Here is a 19,171-nt window from a genome sequence, read left to right as displayed (position 1 = left end):
ATCTTAATGTGTCACTCCACGGAGTTCACTCCGTCACGGAGGGGGAGTGTGTAGGGGTAGGGCGTGGTTTGGGATTGGGCCATACACACGCACTTTTTTTGGCCCCCCCCACTTCTAAAATGAATCCGGCGCGCCTGCACGTGGTATATGTCTCGTCTGAAAGGAGTGCTCAGAGAGCCCCGCTCCAGCCCTTCAAATATTGCAATACCCATAAGGAGCCGTACACATGCCGCAGTGTTTGCGTGGCTGTGTCTTTAGTTGTAAGCACAGTGGCGATCTGTTGTTATTAGAATTTCATCAATGTCAAAACTGAGGAAAACAAAAATAAACCCCGTGAACTTTGGAAATTACTCAATAACCAGCTTGGCTGCAGTAAACTCAAAACGAGATTTTCTAACTTAAACATAAAGACAGATAACAGGCTCATCACAGACAAACTGGATGTGGCCAAGTACTTGAACATTTTTTTCACAAACATAGCCACAACTCTTGTAAATAAATTACCCTCCCACTCAGGGCTTTTTGGGGTAGATCACATCATGACCTACTACAAAAACCTAGGGGTACGCAAAGATGATTTCAGTCTAGCAAGGGTAACCACAGCAGAGGTACTCATTAAACTGAGCGCCCTCCAACCTAACAAGGCCACTGGCCACGACAATATCCCCTCCAAATTCCTCAGAGACACAGCAACCGCCATCTCACCAGTCATAGCTCACATAATTAACCTCTCCATAAAACAGGGAAAAGTACCCAAAGACTTCAAAATTGCAAGAGTAACCCCCCTGCACAAAAAGGGCAGCAAATTGGACCCAGGCAACTACCGCCCTGTTTCTATACTTACCTCCATCTCGAAAGTCATGGAAAAAATAGTATATGAACAGGTCGAAAAGTACCTCGCGGAAAAGAAACTAATCTATGAATTTCAATCTGGCTTTAGAACATCCCACTCCACTGACACATGCCTTCTTTATTTGAGCGACCACATCAAACAAGAGGTGGACGAGGGCAAATACTGCGGCATGGTGATGCTGGACCTACAAAAGGCTTTCGACACTGTCAATCACCCCATTCTGATTGACAAGCTAAAAGCAATTGGTTTTGATAAACTATCGGTGAGCTGGATGCAATCCTACCTGGAGGGGAGAGAACAGATGGTGGAGGTAAACGGTACTCTGTCCCCCCCCCCTCCCAGTGAGCTGTGGTGTTCCACAAGGAAGCATATTAGGTCCGTTACTGTTCCTAATTTATGTAAATGACATGTCATCAGCATGTGACTGCAACTTGTTCCTGTTCGCGGACGACTCAGCCCTGCTGGTCTCTGACAGGAACAGGTTGCAGGTTGAAAAAAACCCTCAGCTCCGAGCTCGGCAGAATCTGCACCTGGCTCGCCGATAATAAATTATCATTACACCTGGGTAAAACAGAGTCCATTCTCTTCGGTTCGAAACATAATCTCAGCAAATCCGACGACTTCTCAGTTGCAGTGGGCGACATTATTGTCACAAGTAAGAAGGAAATTACATACCTAGGATCTATTCTTGAGGCAAACCTCTCCTGTGACAAAATGGCATCCAATGTAATAAAAAAAGTCAATCAAAGAACTAGATTCCTATACCGGATCTCCTCTCTGGTAAACAAAAACACCCTGAAAACTCTGGCAGGAGCACTCATTCAAGGGTACTATGACTATGCTTGCACGTCATGGTACCATAGCACCTCCAAGGCGCTAAAAATAAAACTTCAAACATCGCAAAAATAAACTGGTCAGACTACTGCTTGACCTTTCATCTAGAACCCACCTCACCTCTGCCCACTTTGACAACCTAGGATGGCTTAGAGTAGACGACAGAGTACAGCTACTTGCAATGGGCCTGGTCTACAAGATCCACTACACCTCTATGGTACCCATGTACATGTCAAAATTCTTCCCAAAGGTCAAGGAATACCATGATCATAACACCAGAGGAAGCTCCACAAATCATGTGAAACCCAGATTTGGCACAAAAAAGGAGGAATACACGTTTTGCAATTATGCCACATCAAGGTGGAACGCTCTTCCCACAACTGTAAAGGAAAGTAAAACTATACTTACCTTCAAAACCTCTCTTAAAGAGCACCTTCGGGGGAGAGCATTGCAAAACTGGCCCCCGGTAATGGTACAAATCTCAACCTGTCGTTCAATGGACAGCTTCCCCCCCCCCCCCCCCATCTATGTATATACTCGCATTTTAGACTCTGTTACTAACTGTATATCTGTAGACTTGGTATGTCTTAAATGTCCGGTTAGGATGTATTAGAACGAAATCTAAAATGAAAATTGTAAATAAGCAATCTGTATGTAAAAAACCACCTGTATGTAAATTGTAAATAAGCCATCTGTATGTCAAATATGTCTTATATGTCTTAAATGATATGATGAATTGGAAATGGGGGACCCTGATGTAAACAAGACGAAAGTCTTTCTCTGGTCTGCATCCCCTTAACAATTGTATGTTTTGAGCTGTACTGTACTGTACCCAATATACAAGCTGTTAATAAACTTTTCAATCAATCAATCAATCAGCATCTGGTTAGCTAGCTATGCTAACGAATTTAAAGAGCTTTTCTACAACCAGGTGGAAGAGAGCTCTCTCCTGAGAGGCTCAAATAACCTCAGCTCAGTGAGGTTAAGGCACAACTTGATATGATCATTATAGTTATTAATGACACTAAATGAAAAACAGGTATAAAATACTATATGACAGTAACAAAAAAAGTTGTTAAAAATAACAAGAATAGAGTTTAAAAGGGGAGTGATTTGTAAAATATCCAAAAAGAAAAATATGCTTACAGTTCTGTTTCATATGGGTGTTGAGAGATGTATCCATAGATCTCTTAATGTTGCTCTCAAAGTGTACCAGATTGATGCTTTTAACTTCAATATTTAAAAAGAAATCTTCCTGGGGGAGCATGCCCATGTTCACATGGATAGGAAACTAAATACATTTGCACACATCTTGTGTCCATATCTTTCTGTTTTGGTGGTCATGCCACACCGTGCACATGCATGCATACGTGAGTCATGGTGAGATATCTGGATTAAGAGGTTGCTTTTTCCCTGCACAGCATGAAAGAAAGGCCAAATGAATGGGATGTGAGTTTAGTTTTTTAAAGCAGAGGTTGAGTTCAATAATTTGTACGACCCTCGGAGGATGTTGTAAAAATTTAAAGGAAAAAGGTTCCCCACCCCTGCTGTAAATAATAATAAAAACCCTTGATTTATAACTTAACATCTCTGTCTCCTATTGATCTGAGTATATTATAAAGAATAGCCAGTTAATTGAAGCATTATAGCACAGGCCTTTGTCAGATGGAATATTACGCTGTTTTTTTCCTGCTTCGAATAGTTCTCTCTTTTGGTCTGTGTTTGCATCACTGTAACCAATGAGCACCTGCATGTGTGAATGAGAATGGCCCTGACACCATTTCAGCCCAGATTTACAAACTCCTGGCAGGACAAGCTCCAGCTCAATTCTCACACTGAATTTAAAAAAAGTGAGTGAGGGACTGCAATATAAGAGGGAAAGAAAGAGAAACTTTAAAACTGTTCAATTGTTATGATGTGTAAAGACTGATATTGTTCTATAATCGGCTGAAACTGTTAAGTCATGATGTGAAACGGTTAACAAAGAAAAAGGGACACTCAAGCTGCTGCTACACTTTATTTATGTATTTGTTTAAATTAAGCACTTTTAAGATGCACATATTTTCAAAAGCTATTTTATTTATTTTCTCTATTTTATTTGTAAATGCAGCCCGAGAGGAACATTAGACATATCCACAGTATTTAAGTAATGTTAATTGACAATACATATTGTTGTTTATGAATTGTACTTTCTTTTTTTGATTGGCAGTCAGTTGTTGATTACATGCAGACGTTGATAAAGCTACAGGCTACTTCAATATATATCACACTAATTCATGAAGCAAGTTAGACATTTTGATGTTCCGGACCTTTGCATGGGGAGATTTTCTCTAACTGGACCTCGTTGAATTTGAGTTGAAGTCCCCTGGTGTAGTGGATACTGCCCTGAATGACAGACTTTTTTTCCACTTGTAAAAAAAGGCGTATTCGTCGTGTGACTTGCATGCACCGAACCGTGACGTCCGAACCATGACGGTACGGGACGAATACGGATACCCTTACACCCCTAGTATCCACATAATCTGTAGTTAATCTGTCCACAGTCCAAAAAGTAGCCTAAAAGATGTATCTGTGATTCCATCCAGGCTGTTTTTCCTGCACACCGCTGAGCTCTCATTGCTAAACCGGCCTCCTGGGAATGTAACAGAGACAATAATATAAACAGCTGCATCGCCTGCTGTGCTGAGATCTGAGTCATTTTCATCCTCTGCTTTCTCTTTCCTCACTCGTGCCCATACAGCCTCCCTGGGAATAACAATAACGCTAATCTGTACTACTGCTGAGAGACTGCCTGAAACCTCAGCCAGTTTGTTTATCTTTTTTGGCTGCTGGTCCTAAAACACCAGGATGGGGCTGCTAATCACGAACAGTTAAACCATAAAAACGTATATCTCGATTTACCGTTTTACATTGTATATTCCACAGATGGAGATGAGTGCAGGCTTTTTATCTCTTAGGTTTATGTAGCTCCACATACCTCAGCTCCTCTATTGAATGTTACAGGTCTTTACCCCTAGGGCGGAGAATTGCTTTAACACCAACCACCGGTGTTGTGATAGCACCAAAGAACTCAGCCGTTTCTACATTAGGATGATGTAATCTAATTGAACAGTGGGAACCCAAGGGGGCGACCTCCAAGTTTGACAAGTGAAGCCAATGCATTCTTGCCTTGAACCTGCATTTTTTTTAAATAGCCAGCAGGGGACAACTTCATTGGTTACAAAAATAAGTCATATTGTATAGAAGTCTATGAGAAAATCAGCCCAATACTCACTTGATATACAATCTAAAAATTATTCTGATGAGTTTAAGGTCTCAATCGCAGTTTAAAATCTACTTCAATACAGCATGAAGTTCATTTTGTAAATGAAGGACCCTTATAGAGTAACATAGTATAGTATGCTCTAGGAGTTGCTTGTGAATGACAAGTTCTGTATCCTGTAGATTACAATAAAGGTGAAGTGTTGTTTCTCTTGAAAAAGTCTTGATAATTGTTTCGGTGTACGGCATTGTTCATTTTTTCTTGGTAGCCAAAATAAGCATCTCAATCAATTCAACAGTTAACATGAATACCGGATTGCCAACCAAGCTAGCTAGCTACTGCAGAGGAGTTAGCTGGTAACCTAGTTATTGCTATGCAGACAGTACCAGCCTAGGCAGGGATTGTGTCTACTGTACAGTAGATGGTAATCCTACATTTTTGAAAACTTGAGTCCAAAGACTAACCTCAACCATTTCAGTGGATCAAGGGTTACCAGACAACCTAGGCTAACCTTAACCATTTTAGGACAATGCTTACCTTAACCATCTCTCAAAGTTGCTCATCCCCTGTCAGGCCTTGCTCATCTCTTCCAAAAACGGTCCCTTCTGTTTCCATAAAAATAAGACTGTGTAATTCCAAAATTTCAAACTCAAGGCTTAATAACGGCAGTCCACAAACCAATTCGGTGTAAGGTCAATGATTCAGTAGATAGACAACAAGAACCCAGAGAGAGACATTCAAAAACACCTAGGCAATAAGAAAGGTATACAATATAAATGAGTTACAAAAAGGACAACCACACCCTAACTCTTTCTCTGGTTTTAACGTATAGTTCACAAACAACTTTAATTTAATAATATCAAACTGTAGTTAACTATCACAGACTATAGAAATAAACCATGCAAATATGCTGCTATGATGTTAGCCCAAGTCGTGCTGAGCCTTTTGGAGCCAACTCGTGAAACTATAACTCATTGCCCCCAAAAGTGATAATACTAAAGTGACCTTGTCCTCATTTTAGAAATGCTCTCCATCGCTATAATAGTCCTATAATACTGTAAAAGCATGCCTGTAGGACTCAAAAAGACATTTTAAATGATCTCATTGTGCTTTATGGGAACATTTGGTCTATTTTTACAACCCGAAACTACTTATGATGCTTGGACACTTTGTTAAGAGGAACTAACATGCTTGATGGTGCTTTTATCTCTCTCTGTAATGATACAGCAATATCCCTGTATACAATCTGTGTGAATAAATGACATACTGTATATGTGTGTGCATTCATTTCATTTGCTCAAGCAAAAACAATATGACGGTGTACATTCTCTATTATAGGTAAAAGTAATGTATCAAAAACACCAAGTTAGTATTATCAGGTAATATACTGAATCACATTTTGAACCCCTCTTTTCTTGTTGAGTACTTTTTCATTAACTCTGTCTGAAATGCTTTATAAGACACCTTATGACATCACCTATATTTGTATTTGAATATTCATTTAGGGTTTTAATTGAGGATTGGGAATAAAGAGGTTTTACATGTCTTTTATGTTCTAGAAATTAATATCTGTATATCACACATTTATCAGATGTGTATATCATATTATCAGTGTAAAAATATATCACACATATTTATTATGAGTTTATCTTTTGGGTAAATCACTACAAACACATGCAGTGCATTGTTCAAATGTCATTTAGCTGATGCTTTTATCCAAAGCGACTTACAATAAGTGCATTCGACCAAGAAGATACAAACTTGAAGAAAACATAAACATATAAGTACATCAGGTTTCATAGAGCCAAACCATTTTAAATGCTACTCAACAGGTTTTAGATAAGCCAGTCCTTTGTTAGTATATACGTGCTTTGTTAGTATGTAAGTGCTTAGTAGCCTATATAAGTGTAAGTATGTTAGTGCTGTCAAAGTAAAACATTTCATTTTATTGCTCAAAGTGGAGTCGAAAGAGATGAGTTTTCAGTCTGCGCCGGAAGATGTGTACAGTAGGCTTTCTGATGTCATGATGTCAATTAATGGGGAGCTCATTCCACCATTTTGGAGCCAGGATAGCAAACCCACATGTTTTTGCTGATGGCAACTTGGGTCCCCCTCTCAGTGAGGGTGCAGCGAGCTGTATGGCTGATGCAGAGCGTAGTGCACGTGCTGGGGTGTACAGTTTAACCATGTCCTGGATGTAGGAAGGGCCAGATCCATTCGCAGCATGGTAAGCAAGTACCATTGTCTTGAAGTGGATTCTAGCAGTTACCGGAAGCCAGTGAAGGGAGCGGAGGAGCGGAGTGGTGTGGGAACATTTAGGAAGGTTGAAGACCAGACGAGCCGCTGCATTCTGGATGAGCTGCAGAGGTCGGATGGCAATAACTTTATTTGATGCAAACATCTACAATATCTCCTTTTGATGGGATGCAAACATGAACCTTTCCTTTAATATTTCCTCGTGTGAACATTGCGTAGCTTCAATCAAGAGTTAGAACAAGCTGATGCAGAATATATACAATGTGAAATAAGAATCCTCAACCGCAAAGCTACAGTACATTAGGAGAAAGGAGTAAGAAAACAGCATGATAAGTGATAGTTAAATTACATTTTTTTGATCTGTAACCTTTCTACAATATCAAATAATGAGTTGTGTAACTTCATAGCTACATTTTTCCACAAAAGAGTGAAATGAAAGGGGCCCTATTAATCTTTTTTCGGGTTTCTGTGCATGTAACAGCTCAGCAAATGTTTAATATCCAAGGTTGTCACCAGTTGTTTACTTCCTTAACATAGTGACATCACTACTTAACACTTGCGCTTGGCTAACGCTCCCTTCCATTGTAAATTGTAGATACACGTCTAAGCCGTTAAACCAATCAAAAAAGAGTCAACCAGCTAATCAATCAGAGCAGATAGGCTCTGTTCAAATCATACTGTTGAAATGTATATCAACTGTATGTATATTTTAATTAATATGTAATTATATGTGTCACTAATGTGCAGTGATTTCCAATTAAACTGTATGCTGTTGTTGCAAATCTATATATGGACTGTCTCTTTACTCCTCTTATGAAGCATCAGCTGTAAACAAAAAAAGAATGCTTAATGACTAAATCTAGTCATTGGCTTCCAATGCCTGTCTGTGACCTCACTCTCTCTCTCTGTATGTGTGTGTGTGTGTGTGTGTGTGTGTGTGTGTGTGTGTGTGTGTGTGTGTGTGTGTGTGTGTGTGTGTGTGTGTGTGTGTGTGTGTGTGTGTGTCTGTGTGTGTGTGTGTGGTGTGTGTGTGTGTGTGTGTGTATATATATATGAAACGCTGCAGGAAGCTCTTTCTCAGTCATGACTGTGTGAGCAGTGAGACAGGAGCAGGGTGCGGAGCTGTCTGCAACACCACCTCTGTCTTCCCTCTCTCTTAAAACTTCAATCAGCAAGAGGCTCAAACTGCTTTTCAACTGCTATTTGATCATTTGCAATATCAAAATCTGTTTTCACTGGAGAAGAAAATACAATTTGCCTGGATTATATGTGGATGAAATGAAGTTTTTTGGAGGATTTATGCTTGTTGGACTTCCAGGGCCCTGCAGGTAATTACAATTTTTTGATTTCTCAATTATGGAAAACCTCACCATGGATAACATGACCATGGAGAATGACACGTTGGTGCATGACAATCAAACCACGCTGGGGGTTTGGACTGACTACACAAATGAATACAAAGTGGTCAGCGTGTTTCTGGTGTCCCTTATTTGCGGGATGGGGATTGTGGGGAATGTGATGGTGATCATGGTGGTGTTGACCACCAAACACATGCGGACCCCCACTAACTGTTACCTGGTGAGCCTGGCCGCGGCTGACCTGATGGTGCTGACGGCGGCCGGGCTGCCCAACATCACCGACGCCCTGCACGGACAGTGGGTGTACGGCTACGTAGGGTGCCTGGGCATCACTTATTTCCAGTACCTGGGAATAAATGCGTCCTCCTGCTCCATCACAGCCTTCACCGTGGAGCGCTACATCGCCATCTGCCACCCCATCAAAGCGCAGTTCCTGTGCACTTTATCCAGGGCGAAGAAGATCATCATGGTGGTGTGGGCGCTCACCTCCGTCTACTGCGTAATGTGGCTTTTCCTCTCGGACACGGAGAAGTTGGTGTACGACAACGTGGTGCTTCTCAGCTGCGCCTACAAGGTGTCCAGGACTTACTACCTGCCCATTTACTTCACGGATTTCGCGGTGTTTTACGTGCTGCCCCTCATGCTGGCCACGGTTCTGTACGGACTGATCGCCCGGATACTTTTCCTCAACCCGCTGCCATCTGATCCAAAGAACAGCACCAAGAAGTGGAAGAAGGAGGCGAGTCAGGGCGGGAGGATGGTCAGCACCTGCTCCTCCAGCAGCACCACGGCCGCCTCGCGCAGACAGGTGGGACACTGTTTGTTCATAATCAGTGCGTTATCAATGATTGTCTTTGGAGCTGTGTGAGTAGGGAGAAAGGGGCCATCTGGACCACTAGAGTACATTTCCTCCAATCAGGAACTTGTTTGAGTGATAACATTTTTGGTCTACTCATGAGTGGCTTTAGTCCTCACTTTAGCACCACATTTAGTATTATCTATTCTCAAAACAGAATGATTTACCAAATTATTGTAATCTGAAAATAAATATTTTTATTATTAACATTTTAGGAAAGTTACCATTGATTTGCATAGTGTCTACAATTGTTTAGACAGAGCCCACAAGTAAATCTGTGACTGTCATCATAGAAATGTGTTTTTCGAGAAAGAACTTTAATTGAAAAGTCTGTAAAAAAGTCATTGAACGTGCAACACCTATCAATGTAAGAAAAAGAAGCATAATTGTGATGAAAACACAATGATAGTGACCACTAACCTGTCACAATACTCCAGATGCCAGTACAATTTACTACAAATATTCTACAAAAGTTACACAAGTTGCTTTATTTTCTCATTGTTTTGGGTCCTTCGTACTCCTCTGACCTGAATGTAATAATATACTATAAGATTTAACAAAGCAGTAAAAACAGACAACAGAAAAAATACATTAATGTGTCGAAATATCTACGCAACGTTCAGATGGATTAATTTACCATTATACTTTGAGATAAGAGAGCCGGCAGAGAGCAATTTCAATTTCAAACTCGATGTTCATTTTAATCTCAACTACACATCTGATAGTTTTGTCACTGTCACTGCACGGTTGCATTGTTGTTGCAGAAATACAATCTGTCCAGGAACAAAAAGGGATTTCAACGCTCCACTCCAGAAGGTCTCATTTAACCATGATGACATACACACTCACAAGCTGAAAACAATACCAGCTGCAAGCGGTAATGAGCATTGTTGTAACACCATTACAGATTATTGTGTCATTGCGTACTATATTAAAGCGCATTAACATAAATCCTCATACATTTATTTTGGAAAAATACAATCGACACAACTGAATATGAAAATATATCACAAACTGGAGTATCTGTCAAAATGTCCAAAACAGAAGATCTTTAATGGACTTCATACAAATAAATCAGTTCAAAATCATGTTTATAAGCAATTCACATAAGATAAGTAAAAGTTATGAAGTATTATGTTGGTAAATGGCTAAACCAGCGGCTCGCAGCTAAGGATGCAAAGAACACGCTAACAGTGTATACTGAGGAACAAGAGGGTGGGCCTTATGTTTATAGAGCTATTCGAGTCTTTCAACCACTAAAAGCACATTCAACACATACCCATTCAAACTGAAGGCAGAGCTGCCATACAAGGTGCCAGTTGCTCATCATCTAATGTAATGGTCATTCCCACACACTGACACACAAATGGCTAGGCTTTTGAGAGCACATTCAGCTTCAATATCTTGCCCGATAAATCTGGGACATGTAAACTGGTCGGGCCGGGGACTGAACCGCCGACCTTCAGATTTGTTGACAGCCCACACATTATCAAGGGGTAACCATTGCGACAAGAAGGTACTAGTATTGTTAATAGTTGAATCGTCCCACAGTCTTTTTTCAGTGAAAAAAAGCTAATCTAAAACTTAAAACTTGTTATAGTTTCAAAGGTGCTTTCTTTTATAAGAGCTTGTGTTGCTGCCACCTTTTGAATCCCATCGCTCAGTGTGCCTGAGAAAAACACATCTTTTATCCCTTGTGGAGGAAACTCAAACTATTCAAGAAAGGGTTTCTTCCTCATCTTCCCTTGGTCAAAGACACGCTGAAAAGGGTTCCTACTTCCTACAAAATAACCCAGAATCCTCTAATGGCACAGACACACGCGGCAGACACACAGATAGCAAAGCTAGACATTTGTTTATCAGATCACGGTGGGGGGGAGGGGTGTGGTACCCTGAGGGAGCTCCATGCTCTGTTGGATTGCCTAATCAGTTAACTCCAACTCAAATAGGCTTTTGGCGTTTTCTCCACCAGCCAGGCTTGTGTTTAATCTCACATCCAGAAACACACACTCACATGTGTTTCTGTGGACACAATCCACCATGGACCATCGTGAATGACCTAAAGGTCAAACAGTAATGAGAAATCACGATTAGGTATTTCGCTCACTTATGACACTGCAAGCGCCCCCATCCAATCCAATCATCCTCACTTGACTGCAGCCGAGACGACACAACATACATATGGAAAATATGTATTAATGGGGCAGTTTCACAATCAGTATTTACATCTGGTAATTATATTAACAAATCCAGGCTTTGTTAAGTTGTGCATACAGATCAGGCTTCCTTGTTGGGAATTAATTAACAGCATCTGAATAAATAGGGTTTAATTAGATCTACAATCGCATGCTTTTAAAGATTCCAAAGGGTTGTTACATTAACAATGCTCATTGTATCACTGTTGGTGCAACATAGGAGTTGGATAAATCTCTATAAATCTTTACTATTATTTTCCATCTAAAATGGCGTGTCTTCATTCATTTGTATGTTGTACAGTTGAATTGAAACTCTATGAATATGACAGCATATATGCCCATTGTTGGTTGGAAAAATAATTAAGTTATAGACCTGGGAAAATAATACGAAGTAAACAAAACTCAGACTTTCCAGGATTTTCAGTTTCACATTTATGAGAAGCAACACACCTCAGATTATGGTAGTAGTAGTAACTCGTAGTAGTAAATATTTCTGAACACCAGTGTCCTCATAAATTATATTTAAACAACACATTTAAGTTGCAATTGTGACAGCCTTTGTTTGAATTGAATAATTATATTGTATTTGTTCTTCTTATTCATAACATACAGATTTGAGCCCTTTTGTTGATCTTGAATGCATTCCCCTGTGAGGACACCGCTGCTTTCTGCTTATTCCATGGTGTGTCCTTAAAAAAACAAGTTTAAAGGCTTCACATTGCAATGCATAAAATTAAATTAAATAATCACAAAATGATCATACATGTTTTTACTACTGTTGCCCTGAAAATAAATACTCACACCCAGCAGACTGAACATTCAGATCTTCTGATTATGGTTCTGTGGCAGTTAGTCGTCCCAAAATTCCATTCTCACCTACAATATTTGAGAAGGAGCATGGCTGCACCTCAGTGGATAGAGTGCTGGTGAAAATGACTTTTTATTTTCTTGGGCATGATGGCTTCACAAGTTACAATCCATCAAGAATTATGTTCTGACAACACCTGTTGTCACTGATGCAGCTTATCACTACTGGTCCTAGAATTAATCGTTTTTTGCATCTTTTTCAGAAATACAACAGTGTTGTATTTCCATATACATTTTTTTTTATCTCCTTTGTGAGGAGATGAAACATTTATGATCATATGCTGACTATTTCGGTTTCCAGGGTCCTCATTGTAAGAGTTTGTTAGGGGCTTTCTTCTTTATTTGCATTCCAAATAGCAAAAAAACAAAAGGAGATGCTAAAATGTAAATCAAGAAAGTCAAACCTGAAAAACTAATCCTAACCCACATTTCAGCCGTAGATTTTAAGGAGTAGGGTAATCATCTGTAGAGAAATGTACATTAAACTTCTGACTTTGAAAAAATAAGGATATTTAGCTCAGGAACATCCTGGGAACGCAGATAAGCTACCTAGTCTACTTGGAAACCAGACCTGCTGTAAAAAAGTTCTAGTATTCAATGTTTCTTGGGCTGTTTTTTGTGCATGAAAGATTAGATTTCTGTGTTTTCCTGTTGTAGCCTTTTTTAACACATTATTTCATTTGATTAGGTGACAAAGATGCTGGCTGTGGTGGTGGTCCTCTTCGCCTTGCTTTGGATGCCCTACCGGACCCTAGTGGTTGTCAACTCCTTCCTGGACGACGCCTACCTGGACAACTGGTTCCTGCTCTTCTGCCGACTCTGCGTCTACCTGAACAGCGCCATCAACCCGGTCATCTACAACGCCATGTCCCAGAAGTTCCGAGCGGTTTTTAAGAAGTTGTGTCACTGTGGCCCACAACGTATGGAGAAACCAGCTGCTTACAGTGTGGCGCTAACCTACAGCGCCATCAAGGAATCGTCCAATGGGGAAAGTCCAGACAACTTCCCTTCAGGATTGGACGAAGTGACCACGCCGGCGGATCAGTACTTACCCGGCGTTTTGCCAAGTAGCAAGAAGAAGCCGCTCCTAAAGCCCTCCCTATCAGGGAGTAATGTCAAAGTCTGACTATAAACAAACGTTGCCCTTAAAGACAGTAGCAGAGACTTAGCTGCAGGATGGATTTAGTTACACATGGGACTTTTTAGAGAAGATTTAATTAAAAGTACCCCAACACAACCAATTTGATGTGTTTTCCCTTCCTTTTCTTTTTGGCCCAAAAATATAATAGGATGCTATTTGATGAGCCAACTTCAGCATTTTATACAAAGCAGATACAGGTAGCTTTCACAAACCTTGCAAAGATACAATTTATTGGTACAAAAAACAGAAACCAAATTGGAGCATCCACTTCCCCTTCCCTCTTCACACAAAACAGAACCAGACTAATATGCCACACTTAATATTGGTAGTTTCCTGCTATATGATGCGGCTCAGTGATATTTAAAAACATACTTATTTCAATATTTATCAAAGAACTATTGTTGTTCTAACCAAGAATCATGCAAGCTTTGGACAGAATATATATTTAAATTATTAAAATGATCACAAATAGAAATAGAATATTCAATCCCCTCTAGTCCTATTAAATCCCCCTGTGTGTAATGTTTACAGCCATGGTCTTCTCTTCATGGTCAGTGTTGTTACAGTTTGTTGCCGATGTGTTTTAATGAGAGCCTTCCCAGCTAGAAATGTTTGGTTCTAAAAACATTCTGAGAATGTTACATTCATTGTTCTAGGAATGTTTTCAGCAGGAAGTTTTCTTTTGGTTCCCAGAACATTCTTCTGAAAGGTAGGATAACGTTCTCTAAAAACATTCTTAAAATGTTTGGTGATAACATTGTTAGAACATTATGCCCTCCTGTTCTTAAAACGTTTTTAGCGGGAAGTTTTTGTTTGGTTCCTAGAATGTTCTTCTGAAAGATAGGATAACTTTCTCTAAAAACATTCTTAAAATGCTTGGTAATAACCTTTTCTAAATGTTTTTGATAACATTGTTGGAACATTATGCCGTACTATTCTTAAAACGTTTTCAGCTGCAAGTTAGATTTTTTTATGTTGCCAGAATGTTATTATTTTAGAGAAGGATAACGTGCTTTATCGTTCCGATTTATCAAAAGTCTTTTTTTCTTTTTTTGTATGTGACCAGCAGCTAGTACAAGTCACTGTCGGTGTCACATGCTCTGGAGGGGACCCATAATCAGACTCGGAATCAGCTGGTGAAAGTAACATTTGTTTATTAGAAAAGGGGAGCTGGGAGTGGAGGTTGGTGATGGCGGCAGTGGGAAATAGTTGTTCCAGGGTGGGAGGAGAGGCCTGGCTGGTATTGGGAGTGTGGAAGGCCTTGGATTCCTCCTGGGAGAGACACAAAAATGAGTGTGAGGCAAAAGCAGGCGAAGTTGTCAAAGAATATGCTGGTAAAAAGCTAGAGCGGCACGCAACAATCTGGCAGGGAATGAGTGCAGGCTGCAGGCTTTCATAGTGTGGCTGATGAGCAGGTTGGAGGTGTGGTTGATTGGAGATGGCTCCCAGCTGTGTAGAGCAGACCAGCAGGCACGGGGGGGGGGATATTTGTATCCAATATGCATAAACAGCGGACACTGTTTATACGCAGCCCTCACAAACCACACACGGCCAGATAGCCTATCTAACAGTTAGAACCTACATACGAGACACAACCTTTATAATCAGAAAAAAGTGTGATTATTTTCTGATATTTTACACATGATATTATGAATACTGTGGGCCTAAATACCTTAGTGTAATTATAAGTGTATGTGAGTGAATATTGGCATGCATAAATTCGTTTTTATACGTCCTATTCATTGTCTCAATGCGCTCATACATCTTAAGAAAGTTATCACCAACAATTAGAGAACGTTATCCTACCTTTCAGAAGAACATTCTGGGAACCAAAATAAAACGTCCCGCTGAAAACTTTCCTAGAACAATGAATGGTAACATTCTCAGAATTTTTTGAGAACCAAAAATGTCTAGCTGGGAACTCAGACACGCCACCGCAAACATGCAATATCTGCTTACAGCTTTTTTTTCTTTTTTTTTATAACATCCTTTTCAAACAAATGCAACAAGTTTGTTTTCTAAAGCGCTCTAGAAATAAATCTGACGTTGATCATGACTGTGTTAATATTTGCCATCACAGGAACGTTTTGTAAAAAAAGAATAACATCCTGAAAACATTTTCAGAATGTTGCTTGGAGAATGTTCTTCATTTGTTATCATGTAACATTGAGGGAACATTTTATAAAGAACATCTTTAATGTGTTACCCAACAACGTCCAACACATATTCTTAGAATGTTGCAGGCAAAACGTTCCACCTTTGTTAACATATCACATTAAAGGAACGTTTTATAAATAAACTTTCTGTCATCTCAGGCCTTAATAACATCCTCAAAACATCCCCTGAATGTTGCAGTTAAAGCGTTATCTCTTAGTTAACCTTAAACCTTATAGGAACATTATTTGAAAAAATAAACATCCTAAAAAGGTTCTTTGAACATCAGATTAAAACGTTTCTTTAAAACCTTATTAGAACCTGTAGGTAACGTTAGCCAAAGTTGTGAGAACGTTCCCCGCTAGCTGGGTTACTACTTGTTCCTACAGATCGGTCTACAGTAATTACTGGTTTGATGGCAAGTCCATGTACTCTGTGTAGAGTATCAGGTTGTGATGCTTCAGGTTTAAATTAGTTCCCATCTTGCTGTTACAGTATCTTTTTCGTTTCAGTCTCTAAATCACATTAGCGCAGTCCTGTTTGGGACTGTCTTTTAACTGTTTTTTAATTGAATATCCAAAACTAAATGGAGTTTTGTAAAACCATGCTGTACCAGGCAGTGGAAATGTGGCACAAGACACCAAAGTAACACCTATGGATGCGGAGGGTTCGGGAACTTTATACGCGGGGAAGTCAAACTTTTTGGTCTTCATGGGCCACATAGCAACTTCCAAAGAAATGAACCGGGGCCCGCCTCTAACGCTATATCCAGTTCTCTGAAATGAGGCTGTCAGTTGCTAAAATAATATCCTTAGCAGTAACAAGTTATGTAAGTGTGTTGGAAAGGTAGGGTTAGGGTTATCAGTTTTGGTCTCAGTGCATTCATTGGACAGACCGGTCCAATCGTGCTAGCTTGCTGTGTGCTGGCGGTTTGCAGGGTGGATATTTTTTATTAAAATAAATAAACTCCCAATTTTCGAAAAGCATATTTTGTTGTTTTATCTGGAATTTCCAATGCTCCCTTTGGAATTGCCCCCCATTGACATGATGTCTTTTGTTCCCTCGGCCCAATAGTCCACATGCAAATAAACACAGTCGACAATAACCAACGTGTTTATTTGTGTTAAGTGGTAGAAGTAAAGAAATAGATTTGGAAAATTAAACAGTATTGGAAGTGAGAATTGAGGGCTTTCCTCGTAATGTAGAGCTTTCTCCCTTGATTAAGGCATCACATCTACTTTGTTTAAGAAAATATCATGGTTTAAAATGGAACCTTTTTTGTCAGAAAGCCCTCAAGGCTAACTTCTCCCATGTGAGGTGGAGCTACTGATCTAATGGAACATACACGTACAGCACTGGCACTAACATCAAGCTATCTGTTGGTAGTGTTAACTGAAATCCTCCAAACAGTCGGCTGGGGTTTTCTTTCCTACACATGTTAAATATGTAAGATGTAATGAGTGGTTTTGGAGGCTTTAAAGTTGTTTCAGTCAATTTTCTGTTGAGTAATAAGTACAGTAACGTCATTTAAATGAATAAAATGTAATGTAATGGGAAATGTTTCAAGAAACTTGGCCAAAAGTGCATAAGACTGCTTGAGGATAGCTTGTGTTTTTGTGTTAAGACTGGGTAGCATGTAAAAGTATGTTGTTAAGCAATCTAATTCATCAAAAGTATATCCAAGTTCCTAATGTTATAACATAGAACATTGCATATCACACCTGTGTTTATATCGCCAAGCCCTAGGATGCAATCTAATTTGTTATCATGGATAACTCGTAGCAAAAGCCTTTGTTCAAGCACCTCCTTTCAAGAAACCATGTAATTCACACCGTGAAATTTTAATCTTACTCATAGAGAAAAAAAAAAGAATGGGCATGGAATAAAATGACCTTTTTAAAAAGTAAAAAAAAGGCCAGATATTACAGAAACTAATTTAAACCTGCTGTGTCAATCTAAGACCGCAGGGACTTTGTCTTTACAGTGACAGACACAACAAGCTTTACGATGCTTTGGACACTGTGAATAAGACCACTGAGGACTCTGAGCAGTCTCTGAAGGTTAGCAGCCAGTGTATAATGATGAGGAAGAAATGTGTAACCCTGACAGCGAGGCTGTTTGTCAAAGGGTCAGCAGGCAGTAATTCACTAATATTGGCACAGACTGCAGAGTGCAGCAATTTTCTGTGATGTATATGCTCGGCAAAAATCTCGGAGCAATGATGGAATGTGTAAATAGATCACGACAAAGTGCCATACTTAAGCTGGTGCAATCCACAGTATGTATAGCTCACCCTGCTATTAAAAGAAGCATTTTCTGCTGTTTGTTTGACCTATGTATACAAATTGAATAGCAGGGAATGACATCTGTGTGAACTTAATGAAAAGAACCTGTTCATTATGAGCAGTCAGCTTTTCTGTGTAAAGTTGCTCAAATGTAATTGTGCAGTTCAACGTGAAATGATTAAACGTTTTATTTTCAATTGTGTGCCAGCAAGTGCATTTAAAAAAGAAAAAAAAGCTTGTTTCTATCCAGTGATGTTTTTTTTAATTTCAAACAAATCAGTGGAAGCTAACAAGCTCCAAATATGAATATGTGAGAGATAAAAGCTTTGGAGCTTGTAGTGCAAATTACCTTTTATTCATGCACTTTTATTTATTTTCTTCCTTTGCCCTCAGTTAAAATGCATTCTGTTTATAGTAAAACATCACAGTTGTAATGAAGATGTGTTGCATCGTGCGCAGTTTGCAACATGAACGCAATGCTTTTGTGAGGTGAACATGAAGATCTGACACCAGATGTATTTTCATCTGAGGCGAGGCTTTTTCCTTCTTGCTGTTTAATGTATTGTTTTGTATTTTGTATTGTTTTGTCTATAATAAACAGAGACTATCATTGCAGCATATCTGCTTCACGGTTGGTGCAATATTGCTACATTAAACTGTCCTGTAAGATTAACCCTCTACCTTCACCTGTACTTATCTACTAGCAGCAGCTATTAAAGAAACTGCCCCATCCAAGCCAACCATGAATCAGGCACAGATAGCTCCTGTATGAGCTGTGGCCAAATGGAGGACATCAATCAGAGGCACTGATGGCTTCTTTCCGCATTCATTCAGCAAGTGGTGGCCTGCTTTGACACAAATTCATCTTACTGATGCCATCACAGGCCAAAACTGTACTCTCAACACAAACAATGTGACACCCACACAATTTATGTGCTGTAGGTTATATCTGACTGATGACACCTCGCTCTATTTGGTTAAATGATAAATGCTGATAGCACTAGAGTATATATTCCAATAATTACCCATGCGATGTTATAGAGCTGAAAAAAGCTTAATGTGCTGGGAGAGAATGTCCTTGGAACACAGAGGCACTCATTTGATGACGGA

The 19,171-nt window shown here is 39.6% G+C and overlaps 1 protein-coding gene across 1 annotated transcript; it reads left to right on the top strand.

The window, feature by feature from the left end:
* The first annotated feature begins 8,255 nt into the window (after positions 1-8,255).
* trhra (thyrotropin-releasing hormone receptor a) lies at positions 8,256-18,674 on the top strand. The gene is made up of 2 exons (XM_034230543.1): positions 8,256-9,371; positions 13,170-18,674. Exons 1-2 carry the CDS (start codon positions 8,562-8,564, stop codon positions 13,605-13,607), a joined length of 1,248 nt encoding a protein of 415 aa, XP_034086434.1. The 5' UTR covers positions 8,256-8,561; the 3' UTR covers positions 13,608-18,674.
* Positions 18,675-19,171: the final 497 nt, after the last annotated feature.

Source organism: Gymnodraco acuticeps, unplaced genomic scaffold (assembly GCF_902827175.1).
Source record: "Gymnodraco acuticeps unplaced genomic scaffold, fGymAcu1.1, whole genome shotgun sequence".
NCBI classification, from domain to species: Eukaryota; Metazoa; Chordata; class Actinopteri; order Perciformes; family Bathydraconidae; genus Gymnodraco; species Gymnodraco acuticeps.
Note: the sequence above shows the minus strand (reverse complement) of the source record. Positions and strands in the feature narration are given on the sequence as shown.